At 43.2% G+C, this 21,658-nt stretch overlaps 2 protein-coding genes across 5 annotated transcripts; one reads left to right on the top strand and one right to left on the bottom strand.

Moving 5' to 3' along the window:
* Window positions 1-5: 5 nt before the first annotated feature.
* Window positions 6-6,914, bottom strand: ACOT13 (acyl-CoA thioesterase 13). Of its 4 annotated transcripts, none has more exons than XM_075921142.1 (3): window positions 6,821-6,914; window positions 3,505-3,689; window positions 6-744 (listed from the first exon to the last, which is right to left on the bottom strand). In XM_075921142.1, the coding sequence occupies exons 2-3, from the start codon at window positions 3,687-3,689 to the stop codon at window positions 588-590; spliced, it is 342 nt and encodes a 113-aa protein (XP_075777257.1). In that variant the 5' UTR covers window positions 6,821-6,914; the 3' UTR covers window positions 6-587. The 4 variants fall into 4 exon arrangements, with proteins under 4 accessions (XP_075777257.1, XP_006134060.1, XP_075777255.1 ...); XM_006133998.4 differs by lacking the exon at window positions 6,821-6,914 and adding an exon at window positions 6,535-6,745; XM_075921140.1 differs by lacking the exon at window positions 6,821-6,914 and adding an exon at window positions 6,452-6,590.
* Window positions 6,913-21,515, top strand: TDP2 (tyrosyl-DNA phosphodiesterase 2). Its single transcript, XM_075921139.1, has 7 exons — window positions 6,913-7,160; window positions 7,245-7,318; window positions 12,433-12,600; window positions 13,256-13,347; window positions 14,527-14,645; window positions 18,094-18,264; window positions 20,858-21,515. The coding sequence occupies exons 1-7, from the start codon at window positions 6,990-6,992 to the stop codon at window positions 21,137-21,139; spliced, it is 1,077 nt and encodes a 358-aa protein (XP_075777254.1). The 5' UTR covers window positions 6,913-6,989; the 3' UTR covers window positions 21,140-21,515.
* Window positions 21,516-21,658: the final 143 nt, after the last annotated feature.

The raw sequence follows: 21,658 nt of genomic DNA on the forward strand, positions 1-21,658 counted from the left end.
AGTAGTAGTATAGTAGTAAGAGAGCTTTTATTAAATGTATACGCAAATGTATTGAATTATTTTTAATTAAGTCATTTGGCAAATACCTATCAGCTATATTCTCACTGTATTCTGTTTTCCATTTGCAAAATAGTCTTATTTCAGATGAATAATTAAACAGGAATATTGCATTTATAACACCGGTTACTTTAATACCACTTTACAGCATAGGACAAAAAAAAATACAGTTTGATAACTGCTTTAATTTTTGAAAAGTTATAAACTGACAACCCTGGAGACTGGAAACTTATTTTCATGAGGCACAGACTAGAGAGCAGAAAAACAAGGTTCCCCACACAGTTCCACCAGTGATCCTGAACCCTGACCTTATCTTCATACACAGAAAAAGTAGATGGATATCCATGTCTCTTCAGTTCTTGGTGTCTCTACCAGGACTGCAACAGGCTCAGAATTAGTGCCATATACAACTTGTGCACTAGGCATGGGACTGAGATCAATTCATTTTTGATAAAGTTTACATTACAAAAAAAGAGAAAAAACTGCTAGCTTCTTAAGCACGCTTTCCTTTTCAGATAGAATTTCTTATATTAATGTCCAAGGTATTTTGTATGTCTGCCTTGTGCTAGAAGCTTTCCTGTTCCCTTGTTTGTTACATCCACATTGGCAAAGGCAAGATTTCTTCCTTGCTTCAAAATCTGAGCAGTGATCAATATCTCTTCTCCAAGCTTAGCAGCAGACATGTATCTTGAATGAAAAACAGAACTGTTATAGATATAAAATACTTCAAATCCAGCAACATATATTTATTTAAAACATTTTTTTAAAAGCGCTACCAGAATCCGTTCACAATTAATCCCTTGCATCTTTTCAGAGGCCTGAATTATGCAACTTCTCCTCATGCAGAGCCTACACGGTTCCCTCTGAAATGTCATGCATGAGAAAAGTATAGAATTTGGACTTTGTTATCTGAAAGTAACTAAGGCATAAATCTAGGCCTGTCAAGCAATTAAAATCATGATTAATTACATGATTAAAAATAACATTGTGTTATTTCACTGTTAAACAGAATTCTATTTAAATATTTTTGGATGTTTTCTACACCTTCAAATATATTGGTTTTAATCACAACACAGAATACAAAGTGTAGCGTGCTCATTTTATTTTTTATTATAAATTTGTAAATAAGATTTTTCAGTGCAGCTAATACAAGCACTGCAGTGTAATCGCTTTATCATGAAAGTGGAACTGACACACACATAATTATGTACAAAAAATAACTGCATTCAAAAACAAAACAATGTAAAACTTTAGTGCCTACAAGTCCACTCCATCCTAAATTGCTCAGACAAAACAATGTTTACATATGCAAGAGATAATGCTGCCTGCTTCTTGTGTGTAACATCACTTGAAAAAGAGAACAGACATTCACATGACACTGTTGTAGCTGGCATCAAAAGATATTTACATGCCAGATACATTAAAGATTCATATTTCCCTTCATGCTTCAACCACCATTCCAGAGGACATGTGTTCAGGCTGATAACAGGATCTTCTTAACAATCGAAAGCAATGTGAACCAACACATGTTCATTTTTATCATCTGAGTGAGAGACTGTCAAGAATCATGGGTTGTGTGAATGGCTGGCATGAGTGAAAAGTAAGTGAGCTGAAGAGAGGCCATACTAGGGTTCGAGTCAGTGCCCCGATGGATTATGGACTTGTTTATCACTTTGAGAAAAAGACTGTGTAGGCAGAAGGAAGCAAAACTGCACAAAGGAGGCAAAGTTCTCAAATAAGAGGAGTCAGTGAAGTGAGTCAGGAAAGAACTTGACCAAGGACATTCCGTTGCTTATTGCTCGTGGCTTGGTGAGTAGAATTGGGTGTTGTAAGCAGGGAGTTCCCCCACTCGAACTGTCCCTCACTGAGGGGCTATATACCACACCAATTTGCCACAGGGACCAGAGTCTAACGATTTGGCATATTGGGGTGACGTGCACTTTGGACTTCTGCCTCACCCAAATTAACCAACATAACCTGGGGTGTGGCCAGCCCCAGAGGAGGAGTGGTGTGTGTGAGAATGTGCGAGTCTGTATCAAATCTGGATTAAGAATTAGACTAACTATTCAAGTTAAACATTGCTTTGACCTGCTTTCGAATTGCTAACTACTAGATTTAAACCTTGCTTTTGAACTGCTTCTTAATTGTTTGTAATAACGTTTGTTAAAGGCATATTTTGTCTGCTGTGAATTCATTGTTCTGTGTAAGCCCAGCCTATGGGACTCTTGTATGGACAGATCACCCTTGCAACAGTGCCCTCTTGTGACAAGACCACTAGCAGAAGGCCGGAGATTTTTTTGGTGGTTTGGAATGTTGCTCTTTTAAGACTTCTGAAAGCATGCCCCCCCACCTTGTCCCCTTCAAATATTGGAAGGCAGTTCAGATGCTTAAATATGATATTGAGTAATGTGGCTACCTTCAAAAAATCTCAGATTGATACTTTTTTTGGGTTTTATCATATCTGCAGCGAATGTGTTACTGGAGACTACTATAATATGAAATTTACCCCCAGATTGTTGTACAAGAGAGCCAGAGACGTACAATTCTTCCCCCAAAGCAGTTCTGTAACAAACCGAATTATCACTTTTTTTTTTTAAAAGATCATCATCAACATAGAGCAGGTCCCCTGGAATGGTGGCCAAAGCATAAAGGACCATACAAATGTTTAGCAGATCTGGCTCATAAATACTGGCTAAAAAAGCCCCATGAGAACACTTGTTCTCAGCTTCTTATGACAAGGTAATAAGAAATGGGCAGCATTTGCTCCCGTAAATGTAAACAAACTTGTTTATCTTAGCGACTGACTAATCAAGAAGTAGGACTGAGTGGACTTGTAGAATCTATAGTTTTTCCATGTTATTTTTAAGTGCAGGTATGCAACAACAACAAAAATCTACATTTCTAAGTTATGCTTTCATGATAAAGAGTCTGCACTATAGTATTTGTATGAAGTCAATTGAAAAATGCTTATCATTTTTACAGAGGAAATATTTATAATAAAATATAAAGCGAGCACTGTACACTTCATAGTCTGTGTTGCAATAGAAATCTATTTTTGAAAATGTAGAATAACATCAAAAATATTTAGTACATTTCAATTGGTATTCTGTTTAATAGTGCAATTAACATTTTGATTAATTTTAAACATGATTTTTTAAAATTAATCGCGTGAGTTAACTGCAATTAATAGCATTAAACCAAACATCATAAAAAAAGGGAGCTTAAAGAACATTTAGCTGCCTCAAACTAGGGTCTCAACCACATGATAGTCCCAAGCCAGATCTATACTGAGTTTATTAGGAGTTGTTCTTTCAGAATAGATTGCAATTGGTCACTGAAGTGGGGGCTAGATCATGAAACAAAAACTTAGCAGAATCCAGGACCTGCTTAATAGAATATATCAAACATTAAATTTAACATTTCCCAGTAAACATGTTCAATACATACGTAATGTTCATATCCACACTGACGCCAGGCATTCCTCTTTCTGTGTATAACAGTGCTGCTGTTGACACAACATCCACTAATGTGGCAGTCAAACCTCCATGTAAAGTGCCAGCTCTGTTGGTGTGCTCCTCCTCGACTTTCATTTCACAAACAACCTTTCCAGGAGTTGCAGAAAGAACTGTCATCTGAACAAATAGAAAGGAGGAACAAAATTATGTTAATTCAAAATCTCAATAAGAGGAAACATATGGACAATTACAAGTCTAGTTACTGTTCTCAAAGTAGATAGATTATGATGAAAGTAAATCTTGTTTCAGTTTTTAGACTAATGAAAGGAGGGGAAAAATAAAGGACTAAAACATTATGGTTTAAGTATCAAGACAAATTTTTCTATAAATCTATAGTTGCAAATTGTTTCCCTAGGGAAATAAGTACCATTTATAAAAACAAATATGTACATTGTGTGCAGTGTTGTGGTAGACATGGTGCTCAGGATATCAAAGACCCAAGATGAGTGAATAATATATTTTACTGGACAATCTCCACCTACAGAAAAGCTGTGTATGCTCAAAAGCTTGTCTCGCTCACCAATAGAAGTTGATCCAATAAAAGATATTAACCTCATCCACCTTCTCTCTCAAATATACACAGTCAGTTTTTTGCATCATCTTCATCTTTCAGTGGTTTTTTAAGAGCCAGCATCTACTGAAATGGAAAGTTTACTTGTCTGACTTTATACTTGGCGTAAAGCTAATGCAAAGTTACTAGTAAGTGTTTGCTTTCCCCCACGGTATAGATGGCTAGCATAGTCATGTTGCCTCTTGTTGACAGAATGAAAATCAGGAACACATGAGTAATCCTTAAAGTGAAGCAACAGCAATTAATATTCAGTAACATTAGCCCAACATATTCAGGGCTTCACCATAGGGAATTTACTGGTATAATTACATGGGTATAATTTCCTGTATCAACACACTTAAAGGCCTGGAGTCTACACCAGGAGTTTAGGTTAAACTTAGCAGCATTAGGTTGGTTTTCTAAACAATGAGTCCACATGACCATGCCAATTCCGCTGACATTAAGGGCTGTTAAAGTCTACTTCTGTACTCCTGGTTGTTGAAAGGAGTAACGGTAAATTCAACCTTGCATGGTTCACTTTACAGTAGTGCATATGCAGAACTTTGAAAGGTAATATTATTGGACTCCAAGAGGTGTCCCATAGTGCCCTGATGTGACAACTCTGGCCAGCACTTTCAACTCCGCTGTTCTCCAGGTGCACAGGAAATGCACCAGGAAAAAATTCATTTTCTGTTTGGTCACCGTGGTGAGCAGAATAGGCAGCACACCTGATCATGAATGTCCAGTGTCACAAACAAGCTCCAGCATGGAGCACGAAGGAGATTCTGGACCAGACTGTTGTGTGGAGAGAGGACTCTGTTCAGGCAGAACTATGAAGCAGCAAAAGAAATGCTGATACCTATGCCAAAATCACATAGGGCAAAGGAGGAAAAAGCATACACCAGGAACATCCAGCAGTGCTGCATGGAAATAAAGCCCTCTTGCGCAATGCCATTACGCCGATTACTTTTCAGGAAGAACGGCATTGCGGAGGAGGATTTTTGTTGCGCAAGAAGGGGCAGTGTAGACAGCTCCTTCTGGCGCAAAAGCCTCTTCTGCAAAAATGGTGGCTCATTAGGTATGCAAATGAGGCTCGGCGATATTCCATGCTTAGCCTCATTTGCATATTACTGGCGCAAGAAGCCGCGAGTGTAGACATAGCCCAGGAGTTTAGAAAGTCAGGAGTGTGTCTAAATATTACTTCATCACATTCTCATCCCTTTTTCTGTATACTGACTAATTGGGACAATGCTATGGTTTCCAACACATAGCCACATATGGCTATATGGACGGTTGAGTGTGGATAATCCTCTTCAGAATTGACTGGACACTGTGGGACTAGAGCCTGCATACCTTTATTCACAAGAATAGACCTAAATTATGCAACTCGTCCCACTAAATTCTCTTGTGAGGAAGGGGTATTCATGGGAGAGCTTGCAGGATCATACTCTTTGGCCTTGATTTTGCACTTGCAACTCCTAGAATGAAGGGATTCCTGCTAACCTGCAAGTCTCTCAAGACAGTGATTGTGGCCTCATATATAAGCTAGGAATGTAAAACCCCAGTTAATAAATTAACTGGTTAAAACTTAGTAACTGATTAAACAGGATCGTGCTCTCTGTGCATGGGACTGCTGCTTCCAGCAACCCAGTACTTGGGGCTGCGGGCTGCTATATGCTTGCGCAGCCAGCTCCAGTTCTTACCGCTCTCCTTGTGCTTGGGATGCTTGGGGCTGCCGGCTGCTGGGCCCCCTATGCTTGTTAACCAGTTATCCATTCACATCCTTAATACAAGCTTACAACAACGATTTTCAACCTTTTTCATTCATGGACTTCTAAAATATTTCAACTAGAGGTTCAGACTCCTTTACACATCTTAGATAGTCTGAAGACTATATGTTTAAAACTACTCTTCTATGGTAATGCCAACTTGTTGCTGACTCCTTATAGTCTGTGGATGCCCAAAGAGTCTGCGGATCGCAAATTAAAAACAACTGGCATAGATAGACTGGATTTTTATCAGTAAAATATTTCCATCCATAATAATCAAAATGTATAGCTAATTAAAGTAAGGAAAATGCTGCTATTTACTTTCCACATTTTGACATGTGTTGTTGACAATCTGTGCTCTAGCTTTTTGAACCTCAATAGCTACAGTCAAATAATCATTATCCAACTACTGCCATAGTTTTCGAGAACTTTGAAAATTTAAATACAGAAAAATGTTTTAAAGTAAACACTGCTAAAATCCATCAGGATTAGATACTAAAAACCCAAATTCAGCCAAACCCACATCTATAATCTCTACCCTCTCACCCAAACACGCGCACCAAATGGCCGCTACATTTTGGAGGAGCCGCTCTTCCGATGACACGAGCTATGCAGGGGCCCAGCGTCAGTCCTACAACTGTACCTTACTTAAGACCCGATCAAAGTTGGGGGAGCTCAGCAAGCTTTGCATGATCTCCCGGAAGGAGTGCACGGTGCGAGAGCTCATGGTGTCAGCAGAAGCCAGGCTGCGACGCCCTTCGCGTTCCCTCTGCCCTTCACCCGCCTGGGGCAGCCCCGCGCGCCAGCTGCAGCAAGAAGAGCCCGGGTGACTTTCGCCCCGCCCCCTGGAAGCCGCAGCAGCCTGGGCTCGCCCCTCCCCTCGATTCCCCACGTTCTACGGGCCGAACGTTCCCGGCCCTTGCGCCCACCTTCGCGTGGGTCAGGCGCGCGCCCCGGGCTGGGCTTGGCCTGGCCCCGCCCCCGGCACGCGAGGCGAGGCGAGCCGAGCCGCTCAGGGGCTGCTGGGTCGCTACTGCGCAGGCGCGCTGGCTGCGCGGCCGCGGGGAGCGTTTTGTGTGGGGAGGCGGGGCCGGCGCCATGGAAGCGGGGAGCGCGGCGGCGGGGCCGGAGCCGCGGCCCGAGGAGGCGCCGGCGGCGGCGTCCGGGGCGCAGCGCAGGAGGCTCCTGTGCGCCGAGTTCGCCTCCATCACCAGCAGCGACCTGGGCCTGGCGCGCAGCTACCTGGAGGGCAGCGACTGGCACATGCAGGTAGGCGCGGCCCGGCGCTGGCTGCAGGGGGGAAGCTGCGGCCGCCGCGCCGGGCCCCCTGACGCCGGCTCCTTTGCCTTGCAGCGGGCGCTGAACGCCTTCTTCGAGCCGCCCCTGGAGCCGCGGGACGTGGGCGAGAGGCGCCCGCCGGAGCCCTGGTGAGCGACGCCGCGGGGGGAGGGGGAAGGGCTGAAGGGCGCCCTGGGCGCAGCACCAGCGTCTCCCCCGGCTGCCGCGCTCCCCCTTGTGCCCGGGCGAGCGCGCCTCGAAAATCAGTGTGTGAGGCTGCTGGGCTCTGATTGAACGTAAGAACGGCCCTGCTGGGTCAGACCAAAGGTCCATCCAGCCCAGTATCCTGTCTGCCGACAGTGGCCAGTACCAGGTGCCCCAGAGAGGGTGGACCGAAGACAACGATCAAGCGATTTGTCTCCTGCCATCCCTCTCCAGCCTCTGACAAACAGAGGCCAAGGACACCATTTTATCCCCTGGCTAATAGCCTTTTATGGACCTAACCTCCATGAAATTATCTAGCTTTTCTTTAAACTCTGTTATAGTCCTAGCCTTCACAGCCTCCTCTGGCAAGGAGTTCCACAGGTTGACTATGCGCTGTGTGAAGAACTTTATTTTATTTTATTTATTGTTCCCCCCCATCTGTGCATCACGTGTGTCTGTCTATCTGAGCCCCTGCTTGTTTGTCCTCCTCCGTCCCCCACCCTACCGCCTCTGTGCAGACTCCCAAAGGAACACATAATAAAGGTACCCAAGGTGCCTAACCGGATGCGTGCAGTGCCTAGTGCCAACAAAGTCACCCTTGTCTGCCTGAGACCACCTTTTAAACCAGGTCTGAAACTGTCCCTTAAGCCGTCTTTCCAGCATAATATCTGAGTTGCACCGCTCTGTGCCTGGATCAGCTGGCGTGTGTTTTGCAGTGTGTGGAAATGAGAGGCTAAGTAGTAGTCCTAGGTTCCTGACCTGCATTATGTCAGGGAGTCTATCACCACGAAGGCTGCTTAGGTCCTAAGGAGGATGTTTTGCATGCCTTCAGCTGGGTGATAGTTGAGTCATGAGCATGCAGGTATGGCTGACAACTGTGCACACTTGTTGCATATGATCATAACTAAGTTGAATGCAATTAGGCAGTCCTACTGTCCCAGACTCTGTGATGGATTTAGTATATGTCTGTCAATCAGCAAACTGTAGCCTTTTTTTGAGGAATCTTTTATGTCTAACACAGGTGTGTGTAAAACCACAATGAAAAGAGGACATTTCATTTTGATATAAATGTACTGTGATTAATCTGAGGCAGTGTTGCCAGCCATTCATTGCATGCTTTAAAAAGTGTCTTGTTCAGCTAAGTCATAGCACAATATGGCCTGCTGGTGTGGACAGTTGAGTTTAAAATGGTGGGGAAGAGCTACAGGCAGCCATCTGTACTTAGGATAATGGATAGTTAAATCACATGCTAACTTAGGGTTTGTGTACACTTGCTGGTAGATGGGCACTAGGGATGTGAAAGTTCAACCACTTAATAGATATGCATCACCCTAAATGGGTACTGCTTACTGGTTCCAATTACCCTGTAGTTGGGTAGGGGGCTGGAGCAGCTCCCTGACCTGACACAGGCTGGGGCTGCTCTTGTCCAGAACAGCTTCTGTCCATGGGAAGCCTGGCCCCACCATCAGTGGGGGACCAGGAGCCAGCAGTCCGCCCCAGGAGTGGGGGGGAGAGGCGGGGGGGAAGGGGACGGACCTGAGAGCTGGCAGCCAGCCCCAATGTGGGGGCTGGGATCTGTGAACCTTGTGGGCTGGGAGCTGTTCAAACTGGGCTGGAGCAGTCCCCAGCCCGGATCTTGGTTAGTGAACTGGTTAAACATTGGGGCAAACTAATATTTAACCAGTTAACTGATTAACCGTGATTTTACATCCCTAATTTCGGCACCTGCAATCACTGCAGTGAGAATGGATTCACATAGCTGAAGTTGTACAACTCAGATGGGTCTTTCCTCATAGTGTAGACCAGTGTTTCTCAACCTTTTTTTTATAAAGTACCCCTTTTTCAAAAAAATTTAAAACAAATTATAAGTACCCCCAGTACTTACAGTTTTCAGACATACACAATTTTTTTTCTCCCATTGCAACACATTTGTTTCTCCCATTACAACTCAATTGTAGCCAGGCAGGCGATGAAATTTTTGGGTGTAAAAAGTACAAAAATAATGAAGTGCTATGAAACTTAAAACAAAAATTCAGTTTTCTCCAAATTTCAGTTGTGTGGAAGTACCCTCCAGGCTTCTTTTGAGTACCCCTGAGGGTACTCGGACCACTGGTTGAGAAACACTGGTGTAGACTAAGCGTTAAGAAGTATCTACTCTACAATAAAAAATCCGCAGCTGACCTGTCAACTCTTTGGACTCATGGGGTTTGGACTATGGTCAAACACTGGAATAAATTGCCCAGGGAGCTTGTGGAATCCCCATCTCTGGAGATATTTAAGAGTAGGTTAGATAAATGTCTATCATGTCTATGCCATGGCGCCCGCGGGGGCATTTGTGTGCACCCGCCAAGTGCTCAGGGCTGGCCTGACCCCAGGCACGTGGCGCATGCATGGTGCCGGAGCCGGCCCCGGGCGCATGGCGCACGGTGAGCGCCAGCCCCGGGAGCACTGCGGATTGGCCACCCGCGCTCTGGGCGCGCAGCGCTTGGGGGGGGGGAGAAGGGGCGCCGGCCCTGGGCACGTAAGTGTCCCTGCCCTCTGGCGCCCGGCGGGCGAACAGCCACGCCCCCGGCACCCGGCAGCCTCAAATGATTGAGGACCACTGGTCTAGACAGTATTTGGTCCTGCCATGAGGGCAGAGGACTGGACTTGATGACCTCTCGAGGTCCCTTCCAGTCCTAGTATTCTAGATTCTATGGTACTATTTTAATTGTGAGATAGACATTTGGGTGGGGTCCCAGAGCCCATACTTTAGCTCAACTGTCTTCACCACAGTTAGACAGCCCTTTAGCAGCTTGAGCGAAGTCAACTGACAACAGCCATCCTCAGGTGTCTGATCATAGCTGGCAAATCATGCTGGCTAGTCGAACTATCTTATTTAAATTACTCTAAAACAATATAATTTAGCATGGTTTTCCTAAGGTAAACACTTCTATATTTATTCATATACAGTTTTTGAACCTTTCAGACTACTGCCTGTTGTCTCCCCAGCCTCTACCACCTACACTGTTGTCTAGAATGCAAGCATTGCTTTCTAAAAAGCTATCCTACTGACAAACACTTACAAGTTTTAAGTAATTGCACCTATTAAAGTTGCACACCCTTGTACGGTTGATCTTATTTTTGTGTAATAGCAGCTTATTTCAGTTTAACTGCCACCTCTTTCCAGTCTATTTAGGCTCAACTGTACACAAGCCATTCATACAGAAATAAATGTGCGTAAAACTTTCCCATGCCTAATACTTTTTTGCTAAAATTTCTCACTATCACCAGTTGAGTATTGACAGAATAGTGTACGTGGGGCACAGGTTGCAAGCTAGAGCACAGCATACACTTAGCTTCCACTAGTGAATTGGTAGTGGTAATACTGGGAAATCTTAGAAAAATCCTATTTTAGACATGGTCTATATCTGGGATAATTTCCCTCTCCAGGACCTTTTAGAAAATACATTACTTTGCTTAGCTTTCCACCACTAAGCAGACTCCCATGTTCTTACAGCTACATGAAAAAGATGATGATGTGAGTTCAAATTATAGTACAACCATCAAATTTAATCTTGGCAGGAAAGTCTTGAAAATGCATGACCAATATTGCTCTCATTTACTTTGTTACATCCCTGGGGCATACCCTTTTCTAGATCTCTTTGTCCAGTTTAGATTGAAGTTTCTTAAGGCATGGATCTTTCCATATTTACTCTTAAAGTACCAACCATAGCAACAGTGCCATAAGTAACTTACTACTGTTTAGCAGTTAGAGAGAGGAAATGTTTGGTCATTGGTTCTGTCTTCACTATATATTTGTTGTGCCTTAGCAGTATGATTAAATCCCAGTGTCCCAACTTTCCTAAAAGACCATTTGAGCTTGTCTTGCCAGTTTTGATGGGGACAAGCTACAGCCTTTTTCTTTACTATAGGAACTTGAACTGGCACACACCTCTTCAACAAGGTTTTGAGCATGGCTTGCTCTCATCCTCTCAAGAAAACTGGTCATATGGCAATACAATCTGGGTACATTGTAGAAGTATACTGATTAATCTGAGAAAAGTTTATAGGGTAGACAGGACATAGTCTGTGAAACACTGAGGACTGGGGTGTTTCTTCTCAAAGAAATATGGCAAAATAGAGGCCACGTCTAGACTGCATTCCTTTGTCAAAAGAGGGATGTAAATGGCCCAATCAAAAGTGCAAATGAAGCGCAGATTTAAATATCATGCGCTTCATTTGCACGTTCGCGTCCGATCGCTGTTCTGAAAAAGAGTATTTCGAAAGTGAAGCCACAGTCTAGACGTGGTTCTTTTGGGGGGAAAAAAACCCTGTTTCGAAAGAACCCGTACTCCTCATTTCTTTAGGAGTCTTTTTTTTTAGGTCTTTCGAAAAAGGGGTGTGTGGTGTGTGTTGTTTTTTTTAAAGAACCGTGTCTAGACTGGCTTCACTTTCGAATACCCTTTTTCGGAACAGCGATTGGATGTGAACATGCAAATGAATCGCAGGATATTTAAATCTGCGCTTCATTTGCACTTTCGATCAGGCTCATTTACATCCCTCTTTCGACAGAGGAATGTAGTCTAGACATGCCCAGAGTCATTAATGTTTTAGCAGCGATGTACATGTACAGAGGGGTCACAGTAGTTTCAGAACACAGGTTTATAAAACTAAGTGCACATTATTTTTTATATGTTTATTTCTAATATTAAACTTGCTCAGATATTTTCATGTATCTTCACATTCTGAATCCTTGGTGATTAAAAGGTGTGGGGAAAATTTTAAATTAGTTTCTATCAGCTTAACTTAAAATCAGAATCAGGCCCTTTGTCTTGTGTGTGCAGTGAAAAAAAAATTCATTACAGCTACATACTAAATACACCAAGTGACTGACATGTTTTCATTCAGTCTATTTTAAATGTTTCTTAAATTGGATACTTAATTGTTAATTTTTGTGGTATTTTCAATAAGGTTTTTAATTGAGGAGGTCTAAAAATGTCTTACATTAGAAGATAGAGCATTTCCCCTGCAGAAACGTCCATCTACTGTAATTAAAACTTTTAAATATTTTTTTTAGTATTGATCTGACTACAGATGTTACTACTAGTAGTGCTGATGCCAACAAGGCAGACTGCGTGCAACAAGAAGATGACAGTAGATTCTCTTTAATTACCTGGAATATTGATGGTCTGGATCTAGGAAATCAACAAGAGAGAGCTAGAGGAGTTTGCTCTTATTTAGCACTGTAAGTATTGTTACTAGGGATGTTAAAATGTGTTTAATTTTGTAAACGTATAACTGCGGAAATTTACAATGGTTACACATTTACGTGCGGGGGAACAGACAAGTTCCCACCTCCTCCTCCTCCTCCTCCCTTCCCCCCCTACTGCTGACAAGACTTAGGAGAGAAATGGCTCTTTACCTGTCAGTCTGGGCTGGGAGATTGGGTGTTTATCACAAAGGTGAGAGGTCTTAATTGGACACTTAGAAAAGTTGGGTCTTCTATTGGTCAAAACTAAAGCTATATTTTCACTCAAATTAAATTCCTCCACATACATGAAATTAGAAATATGCATAGCTGTTTGCAAGATACAGATCTACATGAGGAAATTAGGCCAATAACTTGTTGGTAAAACACAGATTTGAATCTTTTTTTTTCCCCCCCTCCAAATATGGTATCATGTTTATATGCCAACAAACACAACAGATTCTTTGGAAACCATCATAGACGTTTTAGATGCTTCAAAAAACAAAACAAAACCAGTTCACTCCTGTGGGGGGGGGGGGGGTGGGTGTGTGTGTGTGTGTGTGTGTGTGTGTGTGTGTGTGTGACACATTACAATGTGAAAAACTTAGTCTCTTTTAAAAGTTATATTGTAAACTTATTGTCCTGATTTCAGATACAATCCGGATGTGGTGTTTTTACAGGAGGTTATTCCACCATACTTCAGTTATCTACAGAAGAGAGCAGTTAGTTATACAATCATTCCAGGTAAAAAAAGGAAGCTGTAAACATTTGAGAAATCTGCTTCAAATGGGTAGAAGAGTCTATAAATGTTTGTTTACTACTCAATAGCTTGTTACCCCTATAACCAGGGCCAGCTGTGCAGTTCTGTGCTCTGCTCATGCGCAGATCGCACCGCGCCAGCTCTTCTGGGGTGTAATCTACTCGCCTATGGCGAGTAGATTACACTATTTGTCGAGCCCTGCTTTTAACTATTGGTAGAAGCTGAAAGGAAAAAAAGGAGGGGAAAGAATCCGTGAAATGGATTTCCCTGGCTTCTGAATTCTGGAATTCAGTTTGCAAATTATAAATGAAAAACCACCTTTACTGTCACTTTCTTCTGGCTTGATTCTTTTAGAAAGACAGATTTAAGATTAAAGACAGAGTAAAAATTAATTCATTTTACCAACTAGGGATGTAAGTGACTAGTCGACCATCTGATAAGCAAAAGTCCCTTGACTGGTTGCTTCCCCCGCCGCCTCTGTGAAAGGCAGCCAAGGTGGGGAGCAGGAGCTGGTTTTGGTGAAGCAGTCTTAAAAGCTAGTTCCCCCCTGAACCATCTCTGTGGGGAGGCAGGGGGCTAGTGGGGACAGAGTGTGAGCTGAGAATCAGCTGATTCCCAGCTCGTGCCTAGTCCCAGAAGCTGCGCCTCTGCTTTTTAAATGCCAATAGGCTCTTAATACATTTAAAAATCAGAAGCTCAGCAGAGGGGGACCAGGCGCAAGCCCAGACAGCTGATTCCTGGCTTGCTCAGGGTCCATACCACCATCACCCCGCCACTGTGCTTTAGCCTTTTAAATGTATTAACAGCCAACAAGTTCTTAATACATTTAAAAGGCTAAAGTGCAGCAGGGGGGACCCATCGTGAGCTGGGACAGCTGATTAATACATTTAAAAGGCAGAGCCGCATTGGGGATAGCTTTGGAAGCTAACCCCACTGAGGTTCTCCCAGTTATCGACTAATAGACTGGTGGATGGAAAATCCATTGGCTAGTTGATTGAACTAAATTAAACTAAATTTACCAACTCTTTACTATGAGAAAATAACTACATGTATGGATTAGGATACGGAATATGCACACTGGAAAGGTCTCTGAAAATATATAATTATTCTGTGTGGATGAATACGTTACATGCAGCACTGAACTTCTTTTTTTTCCTCTTTAGGTAATATAGGTGGCTATTTCACTGCCATAATGCTGAAAAACTCAAGAGTTAAGTTTTTGAGGCAAGAGATAATACCTTTTCCAACAACCTCCATGATGAGAAACCTATTAGTTGTATATGTAAGTGGGCCATTATATATTACAAAGAAGTTGAATGTATAATTTAAGGACACAAATCACTTTGTTAGTCTGGAGTTAAGGTTGTAAATGTGGGTACTAATTTGAAGGAAAAATGCATCTGCAGAACATTATAGTATAAGAGGAAAACAGCATGAAAATATAGGACATTTCGATTTAAAGTCTCAAAAATACTAGAAAGGATGCATTAAACAATTTTAACTGTACTCTTACACATACCCATACTCTTACCAAATTCTGTTACCCCAAATTATGGTGCACATTTGTTGGGGGTAACATTCTCAAACCCCACCACATGTCAACTATTCGTATTATCCCTCACTTCACACTTGCAGAACAAGAGTGTTGTATCTCTGAGGTTTTATATGCATACCAAAGAACTATGGAATTCCACTGCACCTTCTCATTAAATTTTTCTCCACATTACCCTGCTTGTTGTCTAATCATTTAAATGGTTAAATTCCTGACCTGTTACAGCAGCCTTCTTAAACCTCAAATACAGGCAGTCCCCGGGTTACGTACAAGATAGGGACTGTAGGTTTGTTCTTAAGTTGAATCTGTATGTAAGTCGGAACTGGCGTCCAGATTCAGCCGCTGAAACGCCAGTTCCGACTTAGATACAGATTCAACTTAAGAACCCCAGGCGTCCCCAAGTCAGCTGCTGCTGAAACTGATCAGCGGCTGATTCCAGGAAGCTCTGCCTGCGGCAGAGCAGCTGGGGTGCTGCTGGGTTGCTCCCCCTCCTGCCCCCCAGCAGATCAGGAAGATGTGGGCAGCAGACCAAGATGCACTGCGGTTCCGCCGCCCGAATCCCCCGCGGCTTTGCTCCGCGTCTCCCTGGTCTGCTGGGGGGGGGGTCTCCAGCAGACCAGGGAGACGGGGAGCAAAGCCGCGGAGCACGCGGGCAGTGGGACAGCCCAGACGTGTCTCGGCTGTCCCGCTGCCGGCGTCCTCCGAGGCTTTGTTCCCCGTCTCCCTGGTCTGCTGGAGACAGCAGACCAGGGAGACGGAGAGCAAAGACAGCCGCGGCGCGTCTGGGCTGTCCCGCTGCCTGCGTGCTCCGCGGCTTTGCTCAGCGTCTCCCTGGTCTGCTGGGGGTTCTCCCCCAGCAGACCAGGGAGACGCGGAGCAGCTTTTCTCGCCCCGGAGGACGCGGGCGGCGGAACCGCGGCGCATCTGGGTGTCCCACCGCTCCCGTCCTCCGGGGCGAGAAAAACCCCGTTCGTAACTGTGGATCCGACATAAGTCGGATCCGCGTAACTTGGGGACTGCCTGTACTCAAGTCTGTATATTCTTGAGTAAGCCCCAAATGGGTATAGATTAAGTTGTCCACAACTCCTGGTAGAACTGCAAAGTGTCCCAGGATATTGGAGACACAAGGTAGCTGTGGTAATATTTATTGTTAGGCCAAGTTTTGTTGGTCATGGAGACAAGCTTACATAGAGCTCTTTTTCAGATCTGTCAGATATTCTCAATGGGTGTGTCTGCATTGAAATTAAAGCCCCATGGTTATCCCATGCCAGCTGACTCAGACTTGCAGGGCTTGGGCTGTGGGCTCAGTCTGGAGCCAGGGCTCTAGGATTCTGTGTTATGAGAGGATCCCAGAGCTGAAGCTCAAGCCTGAATGTGTGTATCTCAGTTGAGTGCAAGTCAGCTGGCAAAGGCAAGCCATGGTTTGCTATACAGACATCCCCAGAGTGTCTTACCTAAATACAAAGTGGAACAGATTGCTTGGTGTAAGTACTTGATGCATATTTCAAAGGACCATTCTTGGTGAAGTGGCCTGTTAATAAGCCTTCAGTCATAGGAGGGAAAGGAAGGGCAAGGGGAAAGGCAGCGAAGGGGGACGGATTGTTGATGGATTATAAATAGGGATGTTAAATATTGATTAATTCAATAATCATGTAACTATACACAATCTTAGCGATTACACGATTATTCTGTAATACCTGGAGGCAGGGCTGGCAGCCAGTGATCTCCCAACCCCACTTTGGGGAGTCCCCTGCTACCCCGCACTGCTGCCTCTGTATTTAAAAACTGTTCCTGCACAGACTAGCTCCTGCTTGTTGTCTTGCCCTGTCAGAGGCATCAGCATGGGGTGGCAGCAGCCTCTGTCTGCAGGCGACCCAGAACCGCTGCAGACAAAGGCTGCTCTGCGGCAGCAATCCCTATCCACGGAGGGCTGCTCTGACTCCTGCCCTCCCCCACCTTTTTGTTGTCTGGGTGGGGCGGAAGGTGACTACATGGAGCTGGCACGTGCAGAGAACTGGCTTAAAAGAACTGTATCTATCGGCTCTTGCCTGCCACCTTCACCGTCTGCACGGCTGCCCCTCTATCAGAGGCAGCAGTGCCAAGGGAGAGGAGCCTGTGGCTCCACAGGATCGAGTGCTTGTGAGGAGCTGCCCACGGGCATAGTCTCCAGCCTCCTCCCCCTGCTGCTTCTGATACAGAGGCAGCAAGGGGTGTGTATAGTGCATAGGATTAACCAATAAGCCTAGTGTTATCAGTTAATTGTTGTCTTGACTGTACACTAACATCCCTAACTATAAATAGCTGAGATAAGCCATAACTTCAGTGTCCGTGGTTCAGTCTGTTTCTTTTAGTGTATAGCAAAGTTCTGCTGCAGTAGTTTTTACCAGATTGTCAGAGTATAGGGTGTAGCTATCGTACTTGTCAGACATGAAGTTTTTTTACACAGAGAAATAGGATAGTAGGATAAGAAAGGCAAAGTTATTTGGGGTTCCTTATTACTGCATTTATATATTTTAAAAAACCCACATACTGTAAACTATAACCTAAATTTCCTGGTAAGTAGTTGTTAGTTGTTTCTTTTAAATACAACATCCTGTTAATTTTTCCCCTTCCATTATTGGTGCATGTTTATCTTTGAAATATAAGGTTGTATGTACACCTTATGGTTTTCAGAAATATATTCTACCATAGTACAAGATAATGCACAGTAAATTTTGAGCAGACTTGTTTCATTTGATTGGAGTAGCGGTTAGCTTTTAACTAAAAGGCACCTTAAGTGTAGAATGGTAAGCATGTCTCTTAAATAAAGTTGAAAATTCTGCCTTCATAAAGGAACTCTAGAAAATGTTGTCCTTTTCTTGTTCAGAAAAATGGCCTGAAATTTTGTAGGATGAGGAGTATTTCTTGACACACACAAGCTGTGGACTGAACTGGATTTGAATTCTTAGTTAAAAATCCACACTTAAACCTGCTGCTAGCAGCACATTCACTGTCAAAAGCCTCACTTTGACTGCAGAAATAGATGCCCAATATCAAGTTGTAAATCATTCCTGTTGTATGTAATAGCAGTTTTAACAAGCAGAACATACCTGCTCAGCATTTGAATGGTATATTTTGTGTTTGGCCTTCAACTCTATTTCATGGTGTATGATTTAATGTTTATCTGTGTGTCAAACAGGTTAATATATCTGGAAATGAACTCTGCCTTATGACTTCCCATCTAGAGAGCACAAAAAGTCATGCCAAGGAACGCCTAAACCAACTGAGACAGGTGTTCAAGACAATGCAGGAGGCATCAGAGTCAACTACTGTTATATTTGGAGGGGATACAAACCTAAGAGACCATGAGGTGAACATCAGTAAATCACTTAGAATTACTCTGAGAACAAATCACCATGGTTATTTATTAGTTCCCATAATAGAAGAACTAGAGGATACTGAATGAAGTTAATGGCATAGAAGGCTAATGGCATATTAGGTTGCATTAAGAGGAGCATTGCCAGCAGATCCAGAGATGTCATCATTCCCCTTTATTCGGCTTTGGTGAGGCCGCATCTGGAGTATTGTGTCCAGTTCTGGGCCCCCCACTACAAAAAGGATGTGGACGCATTGGAGAGGGTCCAGCGGAGGGCAACCAAAATGATTAGGGGGCTGGAGCATATGACTTATGAGGAGAGACTGAGGGACTTGGGTCTGTTTAGTCTGCAGAAGCGAAGAGTGAGGGGGGATTTGATAACAGCCTTCAACTTCCTGAAGGGAGGTTCCAAAGAGGATGGAGAGAGGCTGTTCTCAGTAGTGACAGATGGCAGAACAAGGAGCAACGGTCTCAAGTTGTGGTGGGAGAGGTCCAGGTTGGATATTAGGAAAAACTATTTCACTAGGAGGGTGGTGAAGCACTGGAATGGGTTACCTAGGGAAGTAGCGGAGTCTCCATCCCTAGAGGTGTTTAAGTCTCGGCTTGACAAAGCCCTGGCCGGGTTGATTTAGTTGGAATTGGTCCTGCCTAGAGCAGGGGGCTGGACTTGATGACCTTCTGAGGTTTCTTCCAGTTCTATGATTCTAAGTTAATGGGTAGCAGGTTTAAAACTAATAAAGGAAAGTTCTTCTTCACACAGCGTGTAGTCAACCTGTGGAACTCCTTGCCAGAGGAGGCTGTGAAGGCTAGGACTATAACAGAGTTTAAAGAGAAGCTAGATAATTTCATGGAGGTTAGGTCCATAAAAGGCTATTAGCCAGGGGATCGAAATGGTGTCCCTGGCCTCTGTTTGTCAGAGGCTGGAGAAGGATGGCAGGAGACAAATTGCTTGATCATTGTCTTCGGTCCACCCTCTCTGGAGCACCTGGTGCTGGCCACTGTTGGCAGACAGGCTACTGGGCTAGATGGACCTTTGGTTTGACCCAGTACGGCCATTCTTATGTACTTATGTGATCTCTGCTGGGGTTTTTCCTTTTTTCTTTTTATAGTATACAGTGATTTTTCCCGTGAATCAGTTATGCATGACAGATGTTGAGATTTCTACCCTCATGTGCACAGACATGCCTTTTAGCATATGTCTACACATCAAAGACAAACCCACAGCTGGCCCATGCTAGCTGACGGGTCAGTTTGTGGGGCAATTTCATTGCTGTATAGACTTCTGGGCTCAGGCTGGAACCTTCCCTCATAGGTTCCTGGAGCACAGACCTCTACAGAGTAATGAAACCGGGACAAGTAAGTGGCATGGGCTAGTCTAGTTATTGTGTAGCCATACCCATAGTGTTCCCATCTGTTAAATGAAAGAGTTGAATCAAGGAGAAGTGAGGTTGCTGCCATGTTGAAGTTTATACTTGATTGTGCATTTCTATTTTGGAGCAGTGTTACAGATAAAGTGACTTCAAAATCAAAAGATGGTGGTTTTTCCTCTCCTGTGGGCTTTGTGTAAAGAAATAGAGAGTCTGTTCAAACTGCAACATTCAGAACTATCCTAATTCTGGGTAACACATTGTGGCTACGTCTACACTGGCCCCTTTTCCGGAAGGGGCATGTAAATTTCACTAGTCGTCGTAGGGAAATCCGCGGGGGATTTAAATATCCCCCGCGGCATTTAAATAAAAATGTCCGCCGCTTTTTTCCGGCTTTTAAAAAAGCCGGAAAAGAGCGTCTAGACTGGCCCCGATCCTCCGGAAAAAGTGCCCTTTTCTGGAGGCTCTTATTCCTACTTCAAAGTAAGAATAAAAGCCTCCGGAAAAGGGCACTTTTTCCGGAGGATCGGGGCCAGTCTAGACGCTCTTTTCCGGCTTTTTTAAAAGCCGGAAAAAAGCGGCAGACATTTTTATTTAAATGCCGCGGGGGATATTTAAATCCCCCGCGGATTTCCCTACGACGACTAGTGAAATTTACATGCCCCTTCCGGAAAAGGGGCCAGTGTAGACGTAGCCTATTAGTTGCCCAGCTTTGGAAACCTAGTGCTCAATTTTCAGAGATGCTGAACATCAGCGTTTCACATTGAAATTAGCGAAAACTGTTGGTGCTCAGTGTACTTCTGTAGAGCGAGAGCTCACATTTTTAAATTTGGGCACCCAAAATGAAGGGACTGAAAACAAAGTCACTTCTGAAAATTTGGTTACCAGTGTTCCAACTGGGGATATTACAAATTATTAAAGTCCCAGTCCTATAATGTCCGGTTCAGTCACTTAAAAATGCAGTGGTTTCTTATACATACTTTTTGTTTGGAGAGTGCAACATGAACAGTCAGTGTCTTAAGTGGCTTATCTTTCTGAAACTCTTGAGAAACTATCATGTTAAGTGTTTTAATGTTTATTTCCTGTTGTGGCTGTTGCTGTGAAGAAAATCAATATGGTGTAATATCTAAGTTCTAGGTTCAACAAATGATTGTCATATATATATTACATTAAAGGAATTAGTTAATATAATGCTTTTTGTTCCGTTTTTCTCTCTTCAGGTTACTGAAGTAGGTGGCTTACCTAATAATATTTTGGATATATGGGAATTTTTGGGCAAACCAGAGCACTGCCATTATACATGGGACACAAACTGCAATAGTAACCTGGATGGAAGGTACAAATGTAAGTTCCGATTTGATCGCATATTCTTCCGAACTGCAGCAGAAGGTGGACAGATTATTCCACGGAGTCTGGACTTAATTGGACTTGAAAAATTAGAGTGTGGCAAATTTACCAGCGATCATTGGGGTCTTCTGTGTGATTTTGATGTGATACTATAAAGAAAACAAAGCTTTTAATGTCTGTGTATTATTGCAAAAGCTTTTACATTTTTTAACCTTTGGATTTCACAAAATTTAAATTCCAAACTTACATAAGATTCATTTTACAATCCGAAGGGTTATCCATTCATTTAACATCTGGGATGACTTATTAAAAAGGCAAAATCTTTTAATTTTTATATGCATTCCAGGAGATTTTTTTAAAATTTATTTTACTGTGGCAATAAAGTAGAGAAATACAAAACAAAATCCATTTTAAAATGGAGACAAAATCTCAAATAGAATCCGTCAAAGAATTAAAAGTATTATTGTTATTCAAACTTTTCTTTTAGTACTTTTTGTTGTAATAGTCTTAATAAATATTGATTGTAAATTACTTTTAGCATGAATGTCTGTTTCTTTTATGGTTAGTGCTATATTCATTGTTATATTTCTCATGAGGCACCATGTATCTCAGGACATTTCAGTGTACAGGCAGTCCCCGACTTACGCGGATCCGACTTACGAACAGGGCTTTCT

This window comes from Pelodiscus sinensis, chromosome 2 (assembly GCF_049634645.1).
Source record: "Pelodiscus sinensis isolate JC-2024 chromosome 2, ASM4963464v1, whole genome shotgun sequence".
Lineage (NCBI taxonomy): Eukaryota > Metazoa > Chordata > Testudines > Trionychidae > Pelodiscus > Pelodiscus sinensis.

Bases quoted from the DNA above. Each gene is read 5' to 3' on its own strand.
- ACOT13 (XM_006133998.4), bottom strand. From the start codon at position 6,618: ATGAGCTCTCGCACCGTGCACTCCTTCCGGGAGATCATGCAAAGCTTG. The intron at 3,690-6,534 runs GTACAGTTGTAG...CTATTTGTTCAG, and splicing joins TTGATCGGGTCTTAAGTAAG to ATGACAGTTCTTTCTGCAAC. The intron at 745-3,504 runs GTATGTATTGAA...TTTTCATTCAAG, and splicing joins AGTGTGGATATGAACATTAC to ATACATGTCTGCTGCTAAGC.
- TDP2 (XM_075921139.1), top strand. From the start codon at position 6,990: ATGGAAGCGGGGAGCGCGGCGGCGGGGCCGGAGCCGCGGCCCGAGGAG. The intron at 13,348-14,526 runs GTAAAAAAAGGA...TTTCCTCTTTAG, and splicing joins TAGTTATACAATCATTCCAG to GTAATATAGGTGGCTATTTC. The intron at 18,265-20,857 runs GTGAACATCAGT...TTCTCTCTTCAG, and splicing joins CAAACCTAAGAGACCATGAG to GTTACTGAAGTAGGTGGCTT.